At 41.6% G+C, this 21,046-nt stretch overlaps 1 protein-coding gene and 1 long non-coding RNA gene across 2 annotated transcripts; one reads left to right on the forward strand and one right to left on the reverse strand.

Annotated features, from left to right (window-relative positions):
- The first annotated feature begins 182 nt into the window (after positions 1-182).
- LOC118362619 (enhancer of mRNA-decapping protein 3-like) lies at positions 183-20,542 on the forward strand. The gene is made up of 5 exons (XM_035743107.1): positions 183-330; positions 915-1,089; positions 1,337-1,689; positions 15,625-15,891; positions 17,110-20,542. Exons 2-5 carry the CDS (start codon positions 926-928, stop codon positions 17,442-17,444), a joined length of 1,119 nt encoding a protein of 372 aa, XP_035599000.1. The 5' UTR covers positions 183-330; positions 915-925; the 3' UTR covers positions 17,445-20,542.
- LOC127913034 (uncharacterized) lies at positions 4,826-7,016 on the reverse strand. Its single transcript, XR_008084374.1, has 2 exons — positions 5,920-7,016; positions 4,826-5,768 (listed from the first exon to the last, which is right to left on the reverse strand). It is a non-coding gene; the product is annotated as an uncharacterized LOC127913034 (long non-coding RNA).
- Positions 20,543-21,046: the final 504 nt, after the last annotated feature.

Raw genomic sequence — 21,046 nt, forward strand, 5'->3', positions numbered from 1 at the left:
TAAAAACAATCAGCACACAAACTGAGCACGTTTTATGAGTAAATAAGCTATAAACTTGCCATTGGTGCAATGATTTAAAACAACCTTTTTTGGCATTATAAATAATGCCTTAATTGTTTATAATAATTGCATTTACCTTAATACACCTTTGCAGCAACATGTTCCCTCATTGGTGCCCCCCTCCCGCATAAACAATCAATGAACGCTGGTGGGGAAAGCTAGGGAAGTGACGTTGTGAACAGGAAACAACACTGATTCTTCGAGTTCAGAAAGTTTTGTTAGCAAACTAGCAAATTCATCACAAAAAAACTCATCATACACAAAAACAAGGTATACTCTTTTCAATTTTACCTGACAGCGTTTAATGAATAACAAAATGGTGGAGAGGATGGCTATATTAATAATAGACGTTAGCCATGATCTCTGATTTAGCTACGCTAACGTTATTTAGTTAACGTTACCGTTCACAGCAATTTGGCAGTAGCTACCTATTTAGTTAGTTAGCTAGGTAGCGTTAGCTAGCCATCTTCTCGAATGGAACAGCTAGCCAATTACGTTATTTGGTTAGGTAGCTAGATACCGATTTAACACAGTGATAGCTAACTAGGGTATTTGACAGCTACATTGCTAGTTTGTTTCCTACCTAGCTAGCTAGCTAACGATGTAATTGCCAGAGTAGGTAAGTGATGAGTGAGTAGCCAGTTTACGTTAGATAGCTAACGTTAGGAGTAATCTACAAAAGTCGATGGTTACCCCCTGCTGTTAGCCCATTGTATAGCTAATGTAACTGGTATGGAACTCATATTTTAGACCTGTAACCATGTCCTTAGACTGTGTTCCACCATTAATGTCTTATTGGTCAGAAAGCTATAATGTATTTGTGAAGTTGTTGTATGTCTTCCAATAATGCCTAGATCCAGAGAGAATGGCTGCAGACTGGCTGGGAAGTCTGGTGTCAGTAAACTGTGGACCAACCCTGGGCATGTACCAGGGAGAAGTGTCATCTGTGGACCAGACTAGTCAGACCATCTCTCTCAGACAACCTTTCCACAATGGGGTCAGGTGCACTGTCCCTGAGGTCACCTTCAGGTAAGGCTTTCACATGGTGAAGTACAGAAAGATTAGCTTGCGTCACAGATTTCAGGAAATCATTTGCGGTGACAATGACATAGGAGTTGGCATTTGGCAAGACAGCACAAACAGATCTGAGACTCAGGCTACAAACATACTAGTTACATTCTGTGCATTGATCTACTTATTTCACAAAGAAATAGGGGCTGACTTATTTGTTTTAAGCAATCTGCTGTTAACATGTCAATGTTTACATTCTGTGCAGTGCTATGGACATCAAAGAGCTCAAGTTCCTGGATATCCAAACACAAAGTGGTGTCAGCAGAGCCAGTGCTGGACAAGGGATCTTGTCTGATTCAGGCGTCATATCTTCAGGGCAGAGTGGTCAGAATAGCAGAGGTGGTTACCTTGCCAACAACACCCATTGCACCACCGCTCCTATTACCAATTTACGCAAAGGTGAGATGAGAGGACTAGTTTGGGAGTTTTATTTTTCAAACTGGTTGCAAGGCCCTGACGCAACATCCCCTCAGGTAACAACAATTGGGCTGGGGGACTTTTTATACACTGGTGGTGGAACACCACCTTCTATCAGCAGTTCTCCAGAAGCCACAAAGAGTGCTGTCTGACTGAGTGCATTTGAATAGGCCACAGGCTTTTTCAGTGTATTCTACAATGGCCACAGCCTCTCTTCTTATGTACAGTGCAATTGGAAAGTATTCAGACCCCTTGACTTTTTCCACATTTTGTTACGTTACAGCATTATAAAATGGATATTAAAAAAAATCTACACACAATACCACATAATGGCAAAGCAAAAACAGGTTTTTAGAAATGTTTGCAAATGTATTAAATATCAGAAATACCTTATTTAAGTATTCAGACCCTTTGCTATGAGACTCAAAATTGAGCTTTGGTGCATCCTGTTTCCATAGACCCCCCCCTAAACTGAGCAATCGGGGGAGAAGGGCTTTGGCGGGGAGGTAACCAAGAACCCAATGGTCACTCTGATAGAGCTCCAGAGTTCCTCTGTGAGGAAGGACACTCCATCAATCAGCACTCCACCAAGCAGGCCATTATGGTAGAGTGGCCAGACGGAAGCCACTCCTCAGTAAAAGGCACATGACAGCCCGCTTGGAGTTTGCCAAAAGGCACCTAAAGGATTCTCAGACCATAAGAAACAAGACTCTCTGGCCTGAAGAAACCAAGACTGAACTCTGGCCCGAATGCCAAGCGTCACGTCTAGAGGAAACCTGGCACCATCTCACAGTGAAGCATGGTGGTGGCAGCATCATGCTGTGGGGATGTTTTTCAGTGGCAGGGACTGGGAGGCAAAGATGAACAGAGTAAAGTACAGAGAGATCCTTGAAGAAAACCTGCTCCAGAGTACTCAGGACCTCAGACTGGGGTGAAGGTTCACCTTCCAACATGACAACGACCCTAAGCCACACAGCCAAGACAACGCTGGAGTGGCTTTGGGACAAGTCTCTGAATGTCCTTGAGTGGCTCAGCCAGAGCCTATCAAACATCTCTGGAGAGACCTTAAAATAGCTGTGTAGCAACACTCCCCATCCAACCTGACAGAGCTTGAGAGGATCTGAAGAGAATAATGGAAGAAACTCCCCAAATACAGGTGTGCCAAGCTTGTAGCGTCATACTTAAGAAGACTTGAGGCTGTAATCGCTGCCAAAGGTGCTTCAGAAACGTACTGAGTAAAGGGTCTGAATACTTCTGTAAATGGTATATTTATGTATGAAATAGACGTTCACGTGATGGGAGAAGGGCACAACGGCCACTGGCCGCAAAAGGCATGGATTGTTTTAGGGTGCATTACAGCCACAAAGGGGATGCCGCCGTGAAATTTGGGGCGCTGTCAAGTGCTTGTCAAATTGTGAATGAGAGACAAATGAAGTGTACAGCCTGCAAAAAAACAAAGGAGAACTCATGCCTTTCAAGCAACTTTTTTTCAAGTCATCATTAGTTGCATCGTGCAGCCTTACAATGTATTAAAAATCAAAACATATAGCCCAACGTTTGTAGAACAACTAAAGTTACATTAGTAACTCTAAATTAAGCATATAGGAGTAGCTATTTCTTTGTTAACCGCTCAACACAGAATAGCCGCATGTGCGCACTCCCTCAAATAATTTAAAAGAAAATATTTATATTTTATTCAGCTATGTTCAAATGTATTCTTCATATTATAAAATAATGGCACAGAATTCTAAGCAAATCTTGTTGCTAAATGAGCTAGTGTAGACAACAGCTATTTGGCATATCCAGATCAGGGCCTAACATAAGGACAACTCAAGAGTTTGCGTTTCTGTTCTTCTGAAATAGACTACTTTTTCTTCATATCATGTTTCTTTAGACCTGTTTAAAATAAATAATAGATTTATTGTGAAGGTGTAGGCTATATTACATGGATTTATTGTGAAGGTGTAGGCTATATTACATGGATTTATTGTGACGGTGTAGGCTATATTACATGGATTTATTGTGAAGGTGTAGGCTATATTACATGGATTTATTGTGAAGGTGTAGGCTATATTACATGGATTTATTGTGAAGGTGTAGGCTATATTACATGGATTTATTGTGAAGGTGTAGGCTATATTACATGGATTTATTGTGAAGGTGTAGGCTATATTACATGGATTTATTGTGAAGGTGTAGGCTATATTACATGGATTTATTGTGACGGTGTAGGCTATATTACATGGATTTATTGTGACGGTGTAGGCTATATTACATGGATTTATTAGACTTTTTCTAATATAGATGTTCCAAAGGTCTGCAGCAGTGTCTTGTAGGCTATGTGCGGAAGCCAGGAGATGCTACATGTGTTTGTTAGTTAACGGTCAATTACCGTGAGACCGACCAGTTATTTGTTTCACAATCACCGGCTGATTAAATTTCGTGACCGCCACAGTCCTAGTAATGTAACAAAATGTGGAAAAAGTCAAGGGGTCTGAATACTTTTTGAATGCACTATATATTGCACCAGACTCTTACACCATTTATTTAACCTTTTTATTTAACCATCACACTCAATGACTACATACATTTTTATCTCTGCCTCTGTTGCTTATGTGTGCTAGATGTAGGCTAATACATTTGACCTGCACTATATTTAGCCACTTCATGTGTTTACTCATTGAATTTGGTGCCAACTGTAACAGTTAATCCCATTTAGAAAGTACACTCAACACATTATCACATTGGGAACGAGGCTATTTCTCAATTATGACATGTTTACATAAGACAGTTTAAGCACAGCCATGAACGTGTTTCCCGCTATCTGACTGTGATTATAGAGCAGAAAGTTCTCATTGTTGATCTTTTTCCTTATTCAGTGACAGGAGGAAATGTGAAACTACAAGTATCAGTGTCACATGTAAATCCACTCCCTAATCTCTGGGATCTGCACAGTTTGTCAGCAGTCATTGAAGCCGAGCCAACACATTGCTTCACCTGGCATTTTTTCTCTTTTTGATTATAGTAACATTTATGCACTTGTCTTTTCTGAGAGACACCAAGGCTCTGTGGGAAAGGTTACACTGTTTTACCTGACCGGCACATTCATACATTTAGAGCCTTTGTTTCTTTTGTTTGGTCCCTGCTCTGTTATTTCTGTTTATCAGACACAGAAATCCCTGCAGTGTTTTGGGCACAAATGTTTTTGTAAATGATTCACCTCGATGTACTATGATAATACTTTTCTGTCATTTCTGCCAGGTAAAATAACCACAACCATAATCAAATCAAATTTTATTAGTCACATGCGCCGAAAACAACAGGTGTAGGTAGACCTTACAGTGAAATGATTACTTACGAGCCCTTAACCAACAATGCAGTTTAAAAAAATATGGATAAGAAATAAAGTAACAAGTAATTAAAGAGCAGCAGTAAAATAACAATAGCGAGACCATATACAGAGTACATATACCGGTACAGAGTCAATGCGCGGGGGCACCGTTTAGTTGAGGTAATATGTACATGTAGGTAGGGTTATTAAAGTGACTATGCATAGATGATAACAGAGAGTAGCAACGGTGTGTGTGTCGGGGAGGGGGGCAATGCAAATAATCTGGGTTGCCATTTGGTTAGATGTTTAGGAGTCTTATGGCTTGGGGGTAGAAGCTGTTGAGAAGCCTCTTAGACCTAGACTTGGCTCTCCGGTACCGCTTGCCGTGCGGTAGCAGAGAGAATAGTTTATGACTAGGGTGGCTGGAGTCTTTTTAGTGCCTTCCTTTGACACCGCCTGGTGTAGAGGTTTGGGGTGGCAGGAAGCTTGGCCCCAGTGATGTACTAGGTCGTTCACGCTACCCTCTGTAATACCTTGCGGTCGGATGCCGAGCAGTTGCCATACCAGGCAGTGATGCGACCCATCAGGATGCTCTCGATGGTGCCGCTGTAGAATCTTTTGAGGATCTGAGGACCCATGCCAAATCTTTTTAGTCGCTTGAGGGGAATAGGTTTTGTCGTGCCCTCTTTACGACTGTCTTGGTGTGCTTGGACCATGTATGTTTGTTGGGGATGTGGACGCCAAGGAACTTGAAGCTCTCAACCTGCTCCACTGCAGCCCCGTCGATGAGAATGGGGGCATGCTCGGTCCTCTTTTTCCTTTAGTCCACAATCATCTCCTTTTGTCTTGGCACCACACGGCCAGGTCTCTGACCTCCTCCCCAAAGGCCCTGAAAAATACAGATAAACTCTCTAGGTAGATAGTGTAGTCTACAGATTATCATGAGATACTCTACCTCAGGTGAGCAATAGCTCGAGACTTAGATATCGTGCACCAGCTGTTATTTACAAAAATACATAGTCCGCCGCTCCTTGTCTTACCAGATGACGCTGTTTTGTCCTGCCGGTAGAGTTTATAACCAGCCAGCTGTATGTTGAATGTATCGTCGTTCAGCCACGACTCCGTTGAGCATAAGATATTACAGTTTTAAATGTCCCGTTGGTAGTTTAATCTTCCGCTTTGTTCTTCGATTTTATTCTACAAAGATTGCATGTTTGCTAACAGAATGGAAGGAAGTGGGGGTTTATTCGATCGCCTACGAATTCTCAGGAGGCAGCCCGCCCTCTGGCCACTTTGTCTCAGCCACCTCTTCACACAAATCACGGGTATCTGGGCTTGTTCCCGAGAAAGCAGAAAATCATTCGCGTCGGGCTCCTCAGACTCCTTAAAGGGAAAAAAGGATTCTGGTGAGTAATCGCAGTCCTGATGTCCAGAAATTCTTTTCGGTCACAAGAGACTGTAGCGGCAACATTATGTACAAAATAAGTTTAAAAATAAGTTATAAACGAACAAAAAAACACAATCGGTTGGGGACGCGTAAAACGTCAGCCTTCTTCTCCGGCTCCATTGTTACATAAAACAGTGACCATTTTAAAATAGCTACTTAATAGTTATCTGCTTAATCAGTCTAGTTTATTTCTGTCTGTCTGGTGAACCGGTGTCCTTTCCTCTAGTCTATGGTTTCACTAGGTTACTGTTAACAAGCCTGTGCGTGGAAGCAGCCAGGCACTGTTTGCAATGCTGTGACTTCCCCAGATTCCCATAGCGTGCAAAAGGCTTGTACCAAAGTTCCTCTTTACAATACGTGTGTGACTAAGATCAATAAACATTCCCCCCTCGCTGTGTCTGCTCCTAAAGAGGTTATGCAAGGCCTGGCTTACGTGCCCTTCTGTTCTTAGTCTCCTCACCCTCCCTCTCTCCTGCTCAGCGCAGGACCCCCCCACAGGAAGCCATGTTGTTCCAGTGGCAGTGCGCTTGGAAGAGGCCAGCCATATCAATTGTGGAAGCACTGTTTACCTTTGGATTTTTATTTTAATCTCCAGATTCCTGGGCCAACAGCCAAGGGAGCTAATGCACAAATTGCATGAGCCTGAAGTTCTGAGTGGCAGGGGCTGGGCTGACCCTTTCACATCAATGCCATGCCTAGGGGCCATAGAAAGAAAGGGAGGTGGGGTTACGGACTACTTATTCAAGAACATGGGCTGTACAAATGATTTGTAATTATCTGACAGTATTTATGGGAGATTTAGAATGGGAATGTAGGAATTAAATGAATTATGCATAGTCCTCTGCAAATCGAGTGGATTATTTTGGATCCTAACAGACCTTGATAAATTAAGAGGGTAATTGGGGGAAAAAATAGCTTTAAAAAAATTACATCCATATAAACATGTTCCTATACATGCTATCTGTTTTTCCTGTGCCCCTGGTACATACCATTAAGTGTACAGTAAAGCTCTTCCTTCCTGTTCTTGATTGGACTGACACACACACACACACACACACACACACACACACACACACACACACACACACACACACACACACACACACACACACACAGAGGGAGTTGTTGCGGCTGACTGACATGGTTTTCCTTCTGTCCTTGCATGTGAAGACATTTCCCTCCACACAACATGTTGACAAGTCTCACACGCTGTCACAGCACACTGTCATTCACTTCAGTTTTGCGCCTGTGTATTTATCTCACTGGTGTCATTGTGATTCATTTTTCTGTACGAGTATTGGCCAACATTTGCTTGTAACATGTGTAACTTTAGTATGGGTCATGTTTAATCATTGTTTGAAATGTAGTTCACCGTGTAGTTTCAGTCAATTATTTTTCACATGGCTCAAGTTCATGTTTTGTTCAAATATCTCAGCTCTCCTTGAACCTAAGATTCTTACACCTCTCCACATTTTCACATCAATTCAATCAGACACTAGTACTAACTTGGTGTTCATTATTCTCTGCTTGACTTGGAGCATTGCCCAGTGCATTCAGGCATCTGATTCACTGAGATTTACAATAGACCTGTAGGTAATTGTACTCTGTGTGGTCTCATTGTAAAATGTTTGCCTATGTTGAAAAGCCAATGCACACATATGAACAGATTAAAAAAAAAAAAAATTTAAGCAGTCCCTCACTCCCCTCCATTGTCGAAAATACATTGATATAGTAGCAGGTCTCAGATCAGTCGGTGTGATCGGGTGACAATGCCATTGTGACAACAGTAGTGTGTACGTGACTTGACTGAGAGTCTTGGTGTGTATCTTGCGTGAGAGCCTAAAGTACCTAGCTGTCAGTGTGACACTTGCGTGCGGCTGTGCCTCTCTCTCTCTCTCTCTCTAGGTTAGCGTGAGACCTCATCACGGTTAGGGTTGAACACCCGGTTTTTCCAGTTATTTTTTTTCCAGTTGGTTCTTTTTGATTTGTTAGTGCGCCATGCATGTATCTAAACGTTGTGTGTTGAGGATTGTGTGTTGGTAGAAAACTACTAGCCTATTGTAAGGCAGGTCCTCACCAGATATCACCGGCAACGTCGCCTATGGGCACAAACCCACCATCGCTGGACCATACAGGACTGGCAAAAAGTGCTCTTCGGTTTTGTCTCACCAGGGGTGATGGTCGGATTCACGTTTATCGTCAAAGGAATGAGCGTTACAATGGCCTGTACTCTGGAGCGGGATCGATTTGGAGGTGGAGGGTCCGTCATGGTCTGGGGTGGTGTGTCACAGCATCATTGTCATTGCATTCTCAATCCCATTGAGCAAGTCTGGGACCTGTTGGATCGGGGGGTCAGGGCTAGGGCCATTCCCCCCAGAAATGTCCGGGAACATGCAGGTGCCTTGGTGGAAGAGTGGGCTAACATCTCACAGCAAGAACTGGCAAATCTGGTGTAGTCTATTTGTAAGTCGCTCTGGATAAGAGCGTCTGCTAAATGACTTAAATGTAAATGTAATGTAGTCTATGAAGAGGAGATGCACTGCAGTACTTAATGCAGCTGGTGACCACACCAGATACTGACTGTTACTTTTGATTTTGCCCCCTTTTTTTTGTTCAGGGACACATTATTTAATTTCTGTTAGTCATACGGCTGTGGAACTTGTTCAGTTTATGTTTCAGTTGTTGAATCTTGGTATGTTCATACAAATATTAGCTAGCTAGCTATTTCACACACTACTTTGCTGGCACAGAGTAGCCATGATCATAAAGTTAATTTCAGATACACAAAATGAGACACAATGTAACGTTTTTTTTTTTTATCGGAAGGGTCTAGTTTTAGAACCTGTCATTTCATCAGCTGGATTTTCCAAGATTCATTGACGAAACGGTGTCAACTTCACGTCTCTTCTTCTTGATCTGAATGCCCTGTCTTTAGTCAGCTGTTGTACAACACAACATTCTAAAACTAGCTAGTTTTGTCTCCTGTTGGCTGTTGTATCTGAACTGGACTTCATTGCTTGACGTCAAAGCTCTTGAAAATATCTTTAAACCTGAAATATTATTTTTCAGTCATGAAAGGAATAAATTGCCATCAACACCAAGCAAGCCTGTTTCCAGCCCCATCATCGTTGAGTATTGAAGCAGAATCAGATCGGTAAGCACAGACTTTAGCTAAATATTTTTGACCATTTGGCTGTTCCATCATGTTGTTTCCCCTAGCTAGCTAAGAACAATAAGTAGCATCTTTTAATGCTATGCATCTATCTAGCTAAGCTGCACCGGATTTACTTTCATTATTGATGACATTCTAGCCCAACATTATCCTACTGCATAGAGATGTTACTATGTTATTCCACGTTGGAGCTGTCTGGCTGAGATGTAAACAGACAGCCCAAAATATATACATGCATTGAGTGTACGACTGTAACATGACATTACATGAAATGACTGGAAACATTAAGTCCTCATTCTGTCTAATAGCCTACTTCTCCCATTTAATGTATTTACTCTGAATATCTAAGACTGATGGTTATCAAAGGCAATTCTTTCATAGTTGTCAAATGGTAAAATTGTATTCCAAATTGGAATTGATGGGGAATGTTTTATTTGATGTCTGTCTAGGTCAGGGATGGGCAACTCTAGAACTCTGGGGCTTGATTGGTGACACACTTTTGCCCCAAATCCCAGCTGACACACCTGACACCAATAATCATGGTCCTTAGTTTAGAATGCAATTTGTTGAATAAGGTGTGATTATTATAGGGCTGGGGGAAGGTGTGAAACCAATCAGGAGTTGCCGTCTTACCTCATTTCTACCAGTCACGTGCAACTAGAGGTGAAAAACTCTAGATCACTTTTACTCCAGACACCGAGACACATATAAAGCTCTTCCTCACCTTCCATTTGGCAAATCTGACCATAACTCTCCCCTCCTGATTCCTGCTTACAAGCAAAAACTCAAACACGAAGTACCAGTGACATGCTCAATACAAAAGTGCACCGATGAAGCGGATGCTAAGCTTCAGGGCTGTTTCGTTAGAACAGACTGGAATAGGTTACGGGACTCATCCGATGGCATTGAGGAGTTTACCACATCAGTCACCGGCTTCATTAAGTGCATTGATGATGTCGTCCCCACAGTGACTGTACGTACATATCCCAGCTAGAAGCCATGGATTACAGGCAACATCCGCATCCGCACTGAGCTAAAGGCTAGAGCTGCCGCTTTCCAGGAGTTGTACACTAACCCGGAAGTTTATAACAAATCCCTCTACGCCCTCTGGCGAATCATCAAACAGGAAAATTGTCGATACAGGACTAAGATCGAATCCTGCGACACCGGCTCTGACGCTCCTTGGATGTGGCAGGGCTTGCAAAACAGATCTGCGTTCTTACAAACATGAATGCATATCTTTTAAGCAGGAAGCAGGAGAATGGAGTTATGGTCTGATTTGCCTAAGGGAGGCCATTGTATGCGGAGTAAAGGTGATCTAGAATTTTTTTGCACTCTACAGTTCTGCACACGTGTCGTTTGAGATTCCCAAAGATTGGAAAGCAGCTGCGGTCATCCCCCTCTTCAAAGGGGGGGGACACTCTTGACCCAAACTGCTACAGACTTATATCTATCCTACCATGCCTTTCTAAGGTCTTTGAAAGCCAAGTCAACAAACAGATTACCAACCATTTCGAATCTCACCATACCTTCTCTGCTATGCAATTCTGGTTTCAGAGCTGGTCATGGGTGCACCTCAGCCACGCTCAATGTCCTAAACGATATCTTAACCGCCATCGATAAGAAACATTACTGTGCAGCCGTATTCATTGATCTGGCCAAGGCTTTCGACTCTGTCAATCACCACATCCTCATCGGCAGACTCGACAGCCTTGGTTTCTCAAATGATTGCCTAACCTGGTTCACCAACTACTTCTCTGATAAGAGTTCAGTGTGTCAAATCGGAGGGTCTGCTGTCCGGACCTCTGGCAGTCTCTATGGGGGTGCCACAGGGTTCAATTCTTGGACCGACTCTCTTCTCTGTATACATCAATGATGTCGCTCTTGCTGCTGGTGAGTCTCTGATCCACCTCTACGCAGACAACACCATTCTGTATACTTCTGGCCCTTCTTTGGACACTGTTAACAACCCTCCAAGCAAGCTTCAATGCCATACAACTCTCCTTCCGTGGCCTCCAATTGCTCTTAAATACAAGTAAAACTAAATGCATGCTCTTCAACCGATCGCTACCTGCACCTGCCCGCCTGTCCAACATCACTACTCTGGACGGCTCTAACTTAGAATACGTGGACAACTACAAATACTTAGGTGTCTGGTTAGACTGTAAACTCTCCTTCCAGACCCATATCAAACATCTCCAATCCAAAGTTAAATCTAGAATTGGCTTCCTATTTCGCAACAAAGCATCCTTCACTCATGCTGCCAAACATACCCTTGTAAAACTGACCATCCTACCAATCCTCGACTTCGGCGATGTCATTTACAAAATAGCCTCGAATACCCTTCTCAACAAATTGGATGCAGTCTATCACAGTGCAATCCGTTTTTGTCACCAAAGCCCCATTGCGACCTGTACGCTCTCGTTGGCTTCATACTCGTCGCCAAACCCACTTGCTCCATGTCATCTACAAGACCCTGCTAGGTAAAGTCCCCCCTTATCTCAGCTCGCTGGTCACCATAGCATCTCCCACCTGTAGCACATGCTCCAGCAGGTATATCTCTCTAGTCACCCCCAAAACCAATTCTTTCTTTGGCCGCCTCTCCTTCCAGTTCTCTGCTGCCAATGACTGGAACGAACTACAAAAATCTCTGAAACTGGAAACACTTATCTCCCTCACTAGCTTTAAGCACCAACTGTCAGAGCAGCTCACAGATTACTGCACCTGTACATAGCCCACCTATAATTTAGCCCAAACAACTACCTCTTTCCCTACTGTATTTAATTAATTAATTAATTAATTTTGCTCCTTTGCACCCCATTATTTTTATTTCTACTTTGCACATTCTTCCACTGCAAATCTACCATTCCATTGTTTTACTTGCTATATTGTATTTACTTTGCCACCATGGCCTTTTTTTGCCTTTACCTCCCTTATCTCACCTCATTTGTTCACATCGTATATAGACTTGTTTATACTGTATTATTGACTGTATGTTTGTTTTACTCCATGTGTAACTCTGTGTCGTTGTTTGTGTCAAACTGCTTTGCTTTATCTTGGCCAGGTCGCAATTGTAAATGAGAACAAGTTCTCAACTTACATACCTGGTTAAATAAAGGTGAAATAAAAAATAAAAATAATAACTGATGGTAATGAAAATCTATAAGACAAAATACTCACCAAATATTATTCTGTCTTTCAGCTAAAGGAGACTACAATAAGTCTTGAAGGTGGAGTGTCTACGCATTGAAAATGGCACAGGACTACACCTACATCCTTGAACTTCAGGGAGCAGTGTTGAGAACACTGGGTTCTCAATTGTGGAGACTAAGGGGAATGATAATGAGATCAGATGAGCCAAGACTCCCTGAAGTGCCACCACCAACAACGGATGACCTGCTACAACTTTGAGGAGACGTTGACCTGCAACACAGGATGCAGTTATCACAGCTTTGAGCGGGGAAGGACCTGAGCTATCCGTTAGTCAGACTTGGTCGTTCCCGGGAAGTGTGAAAACCTACGGAGTACTCAGAAATGTTGTTCAAAGAGTTGGGACTACAACCAAACATATATAAATCATATAAATAAGTGATGTTTCTGTGGGCAACAAACTTGGTTTTATAATTATTTGCTTAACTGTTCTGTTTTCCTGGATATCTATGCTCTTGTCGGTTTTCACTTCAAATTAGCAGACCCACAGGTGGGTAGATATCCAGAAAGATGGCTGGACAACAGTGGTGTAAATACAGTACAAAACAAGTCGGTCTGATTACACAGATCAGGTCAATTAAAGTTTAATTAAGGAAATGAACAAAAATACTACCTTGTATCTTTCAACTTCTTGAAATAACAAAGGCACTGTGTCATGAAAACCTTCTGATAAAGTACTGAACTGATGTCACCCAGACCAAGGACAAAATTAAAAAATGACTTCTAAAAATGTCACCAAATTGAGTATTTTTCTTAATTGGGATCCAAATGAAGAATAAAGTAGTGTTGTCATGGAACGTGTTCAACTATTATGTAAACATACTTGGTAATAAATAACTGAAATAGTGCAGTTGTTAAATGGCAGCAGTTTTGTTGTACGGTGCAGGAGTCTCCCTGCAATTCAGGCAGTTGCACCAGTGAGATTGTCCGCGTTGTGGGATGTCTGGAGATCCTAGGATAGCTCTCCGGTACTCCATGATATCAAAAATAATTCCAGTTAGACTGGAAGCATGAAACAGGTGAACAGTACCACAGGTGAAAGGTTTTTACTAACCTTCATCTCAGCCAGCCTCTCTTCTTGCAGTCGGGCAGATCTTTTCAAGTTCTTTCTGCAGCCCTGCCTGTGCCCCCTGGACAGGCTGCGGCTCTTCAAAACTGGAATCCTACAGAAAGAAAACATATACACAACAGTATTAGGATTGTATGGTAATGTTCACGACATTGTGTTTTTTATGAATAACCAATATTGATTTTCATGCAGAAGGGTCAAGTATCACACTTCTGCAATCACTGCCCAACATCTTCATATGTAGCAATAGCTCTTGAGAATCAAGGGGCCATCCCAATAATGTTATTAGCTCGCTAGTATAGGAGTCCGAAGGGCATTGGAATGAATGCATACAAAGCCAAGATTATTTTACATGAATGCAGGTCTTTGAAGTCAAAAACATTTTACAGTGCTTTTTGTAAGTTAACTTGCTAGCTATCATCAGATTGCTATTTAACATTGTACCAGGCAGGGAAATTCACAGTAACTATTCTCAACCTGCTAGCTACCTTGGCATTGCTAACATTAGCTGTCTTTCTGGCTGAAACAATGAGAATATTTTTTATTCTAATATAAAAATTAGGATTATAGACGGTGTATAAAAAGCTTTTAGGGGGCCTTTTTTCAGGAGAGCGTTTGGGAAACCTTGCATTAGATGACAGGAGGTTGGTGGCATCTTAATTGGGGAGAATGGGCTCATGGTAACGACTGGAGCAGAATTAGTGGAATGGTATCCAATACATCAATCACATGGTTTCCATATATATATATATATATATATATATTATTTTTTGTGTGGTTTTGTTTAGCTCACAAAATATAATAAATGCCAGTCCAGTTTCTCCTTTCCCGGCCATTATTATGAGTCGTTCTCTCCTCAGCAGCCTCCCCTGCTTGATAACACCGCCACAGCGGATGTTGATGCCAAGTCATCCCATCTGTGACTACCGATGAGTACTGGGGTTTCTGGGAAATCGGTTTAAAATCTTGAAAGAATACAGCATTCTTGCCAGAAGGGTCTCCAAAAACATCTGTACACACAGTTACACAGTAAAGATTTAAGTATATATTTTTTTGTAGTGGGGACAATAACATTATTACTTTGTAAAAATGATACTTTACAGAAATGTTTATATATATATATATATAATTTTTTGTGTGGTTTTGTTTAGCTCACAAAATATAATAAAAAAATAATAGAATAAACATTGTAAAAACAAATGTAGACATTAAGAAATTATTAACATTTTTTACAATGGTGGGGGAGCACCAAAATGGAAGCGTGGCTTCAAAACAGTGCCCCCCCCTGTTCGTCATCTAGTGTATCTAAACATTCATGCTCACTGTTAAGTCAAGAATGTCTGACAGGCTGTGAATCTTCCATCTCCCCTCCGCTTTAGGCTTTTTTCTTTGTGCGTGTGAAGGAGTCAATGCAAACGCCATATTTATGATGAATAGACAGTAGCTTTAGCAATTAATCATGACAGCCAATACTTTGCATGGAAAGGTGTAGCAGCCTATTGAAAGCGTGAGGTGTTTATGATCGACATAGGACACAATGCTCCACTGATCTTGATTACAATGACTGCAGATAAAGGCTTCCTCTGGTGTTTATGCTGTAGTTGAAGAGTTGTGTTTTTATAAGAAAGGGAAACCCTTGCACAAGAGCCAGTTTATTACCCATGCAGTCCTGAGGTGATGATAATGCTCCTTTGTTTGCAGTGTGTGGAAACTGCAGATCATGATGTTCAGATCAGTCATGATTGTATTCTGCACAATTAATTATCTCAATGAGGACAATAAAGTTTGTCTAATCCACCAGTAATCACATATCCCAGGCATTGGCTTGTACTATTTGTATTGATAAGAAATCAAAATAAGACAACAAAATCACATTTGTCTCTTGGATGTCCCCAGGCTGACACCTAAGAATAATCACCAGCGTCCCACGGTGGCCCTGCTGTGTGGCCCCCATGTCCAGGGGGCCCAGGGCATCAGCTGTGGACGGCACCTGGCCAACCACGATGTGGAGGTCATCCTCTTCCTTCCCAACTTTGTCAAGATGCAGGAGTCCATCACCAACGAGCTCTCTCTCTACAGCAAGACCAGCGGCAAGCAGGTGGACAGCATCAAAGGTACCGACTTATCCTGACTAACAGATTTGTTCTCTGTTCACAGATATTATCAGCTTTTGAAATCATTAGATGAGACGAGACTGTAAATGGAAAGGTAAATGAATTGTAGATAGTGAAGATGGTAAATCCACTTCCTTGTGTTTTTTTTGTTCGCATGAGCTGAATAAAAAGTCCATTGTTTTCTAATCTAGAGTAGACACTTCCCTCTGTTATACACTGAACAAAAAATATAAACACAACATGCAATAATTTCATAGATTTTACTGTTTATATAAGTAAATAAGTTAATTGAAATAAATTCATTAGGCCCTAATCTATGGATTTCACATGACTGGTCCAGAGCATCCCAAACATGGGTGACCTGTCTGACTGTGCAGGCCATGAAAGAACTGGGACATTTTCAGATTCCAGGAAGTGTGTACAGATCCTTGGGACATGGAACATGCTGAAACATGGTGATGGAGGCGGATGAATAGCACGACAATGGGACTTGTGACGGTAACTCTGGACATGCCAATTGCCATCGATAAAATGCAGTGTTTGTTGTCCGCAGCTTATACCTGCCCATATCATAACCCCACCGCCACCATGAGGCACTCTGTTCACGACGTTGACGTCAGCAAACCACTCGTCCACACACCAAATTCAAAAAAAAAACATTTGAGGCAGTTTTTGGTAGAGAGATTAACATTACATTCTCTGTTAACAGCTCTGGTGGACATTCCTGCAGTCAGCATGCCAATTGCACGTTCCCTCAACTTGACATCTGTGGCATTGTGTTGTGTGACAACACTGCACATTTTAGAGTGGCCTTTTGTCTCCAGCACAAGGTCTAGCTGAGTAATGATCATGCTGTTTAATCAGCTTCTTGATATGCCACACCTGTCAGGTGGATGGATTTTCTTGGCAAAGGAGAAATGCTCACTAGCAGGGATGTAAACACATGTGTACCCAAAATGTGAGATAAATATGCTTTTCTTTTGCGAAATGAACATTTCTGGGATCTTTTATTTCAGCTCATGAAACATGGGACCAACACTTTACATGTTGCATTTATATTTCCGTTCATTATAGTTAGACACAAGGCGAAATTAGCTAGACACTGTAAAATCTGTGTTGCTTGTCTGCTTTTAACAGGGGTACACTGAAACAATGTTGCCCTCTGCTGGAGAAGCTTTCAGTTCATACCCTGATCTCTGTCCCTCTCTCTCCTCCCAGACCTGCCGGTCAGCCCGGTGGACCTGGTCATCAACTGTCTGGACTGCCATGAGAACGGCTTCCTAAGGGATCAGGCCTGGTACCTGGCGGCTGCGGACTGGGCCAACCAAAACAGGGCTCCAGTACTCAGCATTGACCCTCCAGTGAGTGGCCAGAAGCAGGCCGTGGAGGCCAAGTGGACCCTGTCTTTGGGCCTGCCCCTGCCTATAGATGGTGGGGAGGCTAGGGTCTACCTGTGTGACATCGGGGTGCCCAAGCAGGTGTTCCAAGAAGTGGGCATCAACTACCATTCGCCCTTCGGCTGCAAATTCGTTATTCCTTTACACTCTGCATAGCAGGACCTGCTACAACCTATCAGCCCTGGTTGTGAACAGGATTGTGTTGTCATTCTAGTGAAATATAGAAGGCCTTCTTAGAGGGTGATGTGTACAGTTACTGAATAAAGGTTATGGGGTAATTTCAGAATGTGCATTTAATTGTATTGCTGGTTGGTATATGTTTTTCCTTTGCTCCCGGTGGACCCCTGGGAGTATATCGTGGGCCACGGGAGAATGGTAAAGCTCCAAGAGGAGGGCTTCCTGATAAGGGCTATGTGTGTGTATTGCCCTCCTCTAATAGCCAGTCTGAGTATGTTATGTTTACAGAGAGCTGACTAACCACTAGGAGTCAGTCTCTATCTATAACCCCTGACCCTGACCATGTGACCAGCCCTGGGCCTGAGACATACTTCCTGTTTCCTATTGTAGATTGTGTGGACTGGAGACCACAGGACCTGGCTGACCCAGTGCCCCACAGCAGAGCTCAATCTCTCTCGCCTCTCTGGGAAAAGCACTATGATCTGAATTGGAGGTTTTGGTTGAAATGCCATATTCTCACTAAATTCAATTGGTGTGTTTTTCTTAAATGGCACTTTTTGGTCAACATCGATTGTAGCGATATTGAATTGAAATGTGTAATTTAGCTAGCACTAGTATCAACTCGAAACACGCTCATTTGTTTGTCCTCTTTTCTCTATCTAAGAAAATGGTTTAAGAATTGGTCTGTTTTTGAATATATGGAAAATGTTTTGGATTTGTTTGAATGCATATCTTTTCTAAAGCTGCATCTCTACTATATTTTTAACAACACTGCAATGAAAGATGTAAAGTGGTGCTCAACACTTTTGTTTCAGTGTATTTGTGTTATCGTACAAACAAATAGTTTCTCCGTCTTTTACACTTCTCATATGAAATCTCATCTTTGTTTGACACCTGTCAGATAAGGCCACATACAGTCTTATAATAGTTTACAAGGGTATGCATATGTATCTGTTAAGTAGCTATACACAGTAGAAAGGTACACATGCTCTACCTCTGCTGCCGTGACTGTCTTCTTGCTTCAGGTTTTGTAAACATGTCATTTGCCAAGCAGTACCATTTAGTTTACACTGAGTATTACAGCATTTGTCAAGAAACAAAAAATGTAAGTTAGTTTTCCTAGTAGTAGCCATTGTACCATTTTTAATTCACGTTCAGATAGGCTTGGGTTTGGGTTTATTTCATTTGTGTTGGCAATATGACATTTCAAATCTGAACACAAGCGTTAGATGTGTAGCTAACCAGAGGGGCCACAGCGGATCTTTAAATTAGCTTGAGCCAGACTTGGATTTGTGTGAGACGTTCGGTGGTTGTGTAAACAGATCTGTGATTGCAGATCTGTTTGGTCACGTACTGGCCAGGATGTCTGAATTATGTTTTCAAACGATTAGCAATTTTTGCAAACACTCGGTGCATCTTAGTATGGAGTGCAGACCAAGTGTTTTAGGGAGCTTTTGTGAATGGGTTAGATTTAGGTTTGGCTATGTTTCTCCATGGGCATTGAGGCTGACTGCTTTCTTAAACTGTATTATACCCTTTTTTATTCTAAATACAATTATTGGTGTGTTTGCACATGTTTACTTTCATGGGTAGTCGATGCGGATTGATCTGAATTGATCGGGTTACAACTTTGCAAACATTCATATGCAAACATTCATATGACTATATCTTGCCTGTGAATCTGCTCTACATTTCCAAACGACTAAATCAGACTATTGTTAATAGTGCATATATAGTAAATCAATGGCATATGTTGCCAATTGTGTTCTAGCTGGTAGGACTCTGAGTTTTCATTTGTTTTTGTTTATCTCTGGTAATGTTGCTCAATAATGCTGTGTTGCTCAACAATGTCGCGCAATGAGCTTTCTCACTTATTACAAGTGTATGTAGCCTATTTTTGTAAATGTATGCCATCTCACTTGCAGTATCTGTAGTTGGCACCGCAGTATTGACATAACATGTTATGATGTGAGAATAGAACAAAAAAATGTATATTTATAAAGCATCCAAATCACTTATTTTAGCCTAGTTGTTGGGCTCCTTGAGGCTGCTGCTGTTGTCAGCTTTGAGAGGAATGCCATCAGATGGCCTGTTCCTGCATGCGATGCCAGAGAGTTATGGATGCTAAGGTGAGGAGATTTACAGGAGATACAGGAGTCTTACAGGAGATTTTATGTCACCTAAAAGTGCTACTTTCAGAAATATTTCCCAGGGAAATGATGGTCTTGTATTGTGACACTCCAGCCCAGACAGATATATTTTCAAGTGATTTATGGTCATATTGTTACAAAAGATTTGCCAGAAAACAGGTCATGACTTCACACGGCCAGTTAGTCATATTCTTAAGGACTCACAGTAATTGTTTTTGGGAAGTGTCCTCTTGGTAGCTAGCAATGGGATAGTGGCTAATCTCATGATGTCGGAACTAAACCATTTTTGTTTGATCAAGTCAGTACAGATTGAATATTTTTTTACAATTTTGTTTACTTAAGTTTATTTTTTAAGGAATTGGTGTGTAAACTGGAATAATAAACGTTATCCTTTATCATAAAGGAATTTCAGCAAGGCAGATGAAGCATGTGACACCACAAGTATTTGTAATGGTGTGCAGATCTGGTCCAAGTTGACACTGTTCTGTATACTGAGATCAAGCTTGAGAATTCTTGACTGATAAACATTAAATGTGACACTGCATAGAAAATATTCAATTTTTTAAAGGGCCTCAATTTTTCAAAACACTTCCATTTCATATGCTGTTAACCTGTTTGTTGTAAAAAATAAAATAAAAAGACCACTTCATCCATTTTTATATAGAAAATACAGGGGGGCAGAATGTGCCACATGCACTACTTTTGTAGGAATTGAATCTTGAGGGCACATTTGATTTATTTAATTTGTGTTATAGCTAACCCACAGACCACAGCTACAATGTTGTTTTGGGTGGAAAAACGTATTTTACAAGATCATGTGTGGGAGTGTATAGTAATTGTTACGGTTCTCCAAGCCACACTTTTTATGAAGCTGCAGCAAATGTACCAGTGTTTTTGTTTATTAAATGGACATGTGGTTACTCTGCACGTTTGTGTTCACATATCATTTGTATGGTGGGAGTACTGAGGATGTATTTTCACAGGTTGTCCACCTGGTTCTATGTAGCCACAACCTAAGAAAGCTACAAGGTAGCCTATGTGCTGTCCTGGGTGATTGAGCGATGTCAAAAGTTTGCCTCTGAGAAACCCAGCCATTTTTAATGATGCTTCGTGCTGGCAGCTTTGAGATGAATGCATGAATGCAATAGGTGGCAAAAGTCATTAGAATTGATACTGCCTTGGAGAAGATCAAGCATTTAATTCAAATTGTAAAAAAAAAAAAGAGAGTTAATGACATATAGTAGTAGTGGAGGACCATAGCATTAGGTATTCTTCTCTCTCGATTTTTCCTGCAAACTGCAACTTGGCCGCATTCTGTTGGAGATATTATTTTTGCTTCCACATCACTGGTTTGACCACAAGGTTGTACTCACAGCGCACACGTCTTCAGTCAGCTGAAATTCCCTTGTGTGTTGCTGACAATAAATTAGC

The sequence above is a fragment of the Oncorhynchus keta genome, chromosome 2, assembly GCF_023373465.1.
Source record: "Oncorhynchus keta strain PuntledgeMale-10-30-2019 chromosome 2, Oket_V2, whole genome shotgun sequence".
NCBI lineage: Eukaryota > Metazoa > Chordata > Actinopteri > Salmoniformes > Salmonidae > Oncorhynchus > Oncorhynchus keta.

What these genes read in the sequence shown, in the direction of transcription:
- LOC118362619 (XM_035743107.1), top strand. Translation starts at nt 926, where the DNA reads ATGGCTGCAGACTGGCTGGGAAGTCTGGTGTCAGTAAACTGTGGACCA. An exon ending in GTCCCTGAGGTCACCTTCAG is followed by an intron (nt 1,090 to 1,336) that starts GTAAGGCTTTCA and finishes CATTCTGTGCAG; the next exon opens with TGCTATGGACATCAAAGAGC. An exon ending in GCAGGTGGACAGCATCAAAG is followed by an intron (nt 15,892 to 17,109) that starts GTACCGACTTAT and finishes CTCTCCTCCCAG; the next exon opens with ACCTGCCGGTCAGCCCGGTG.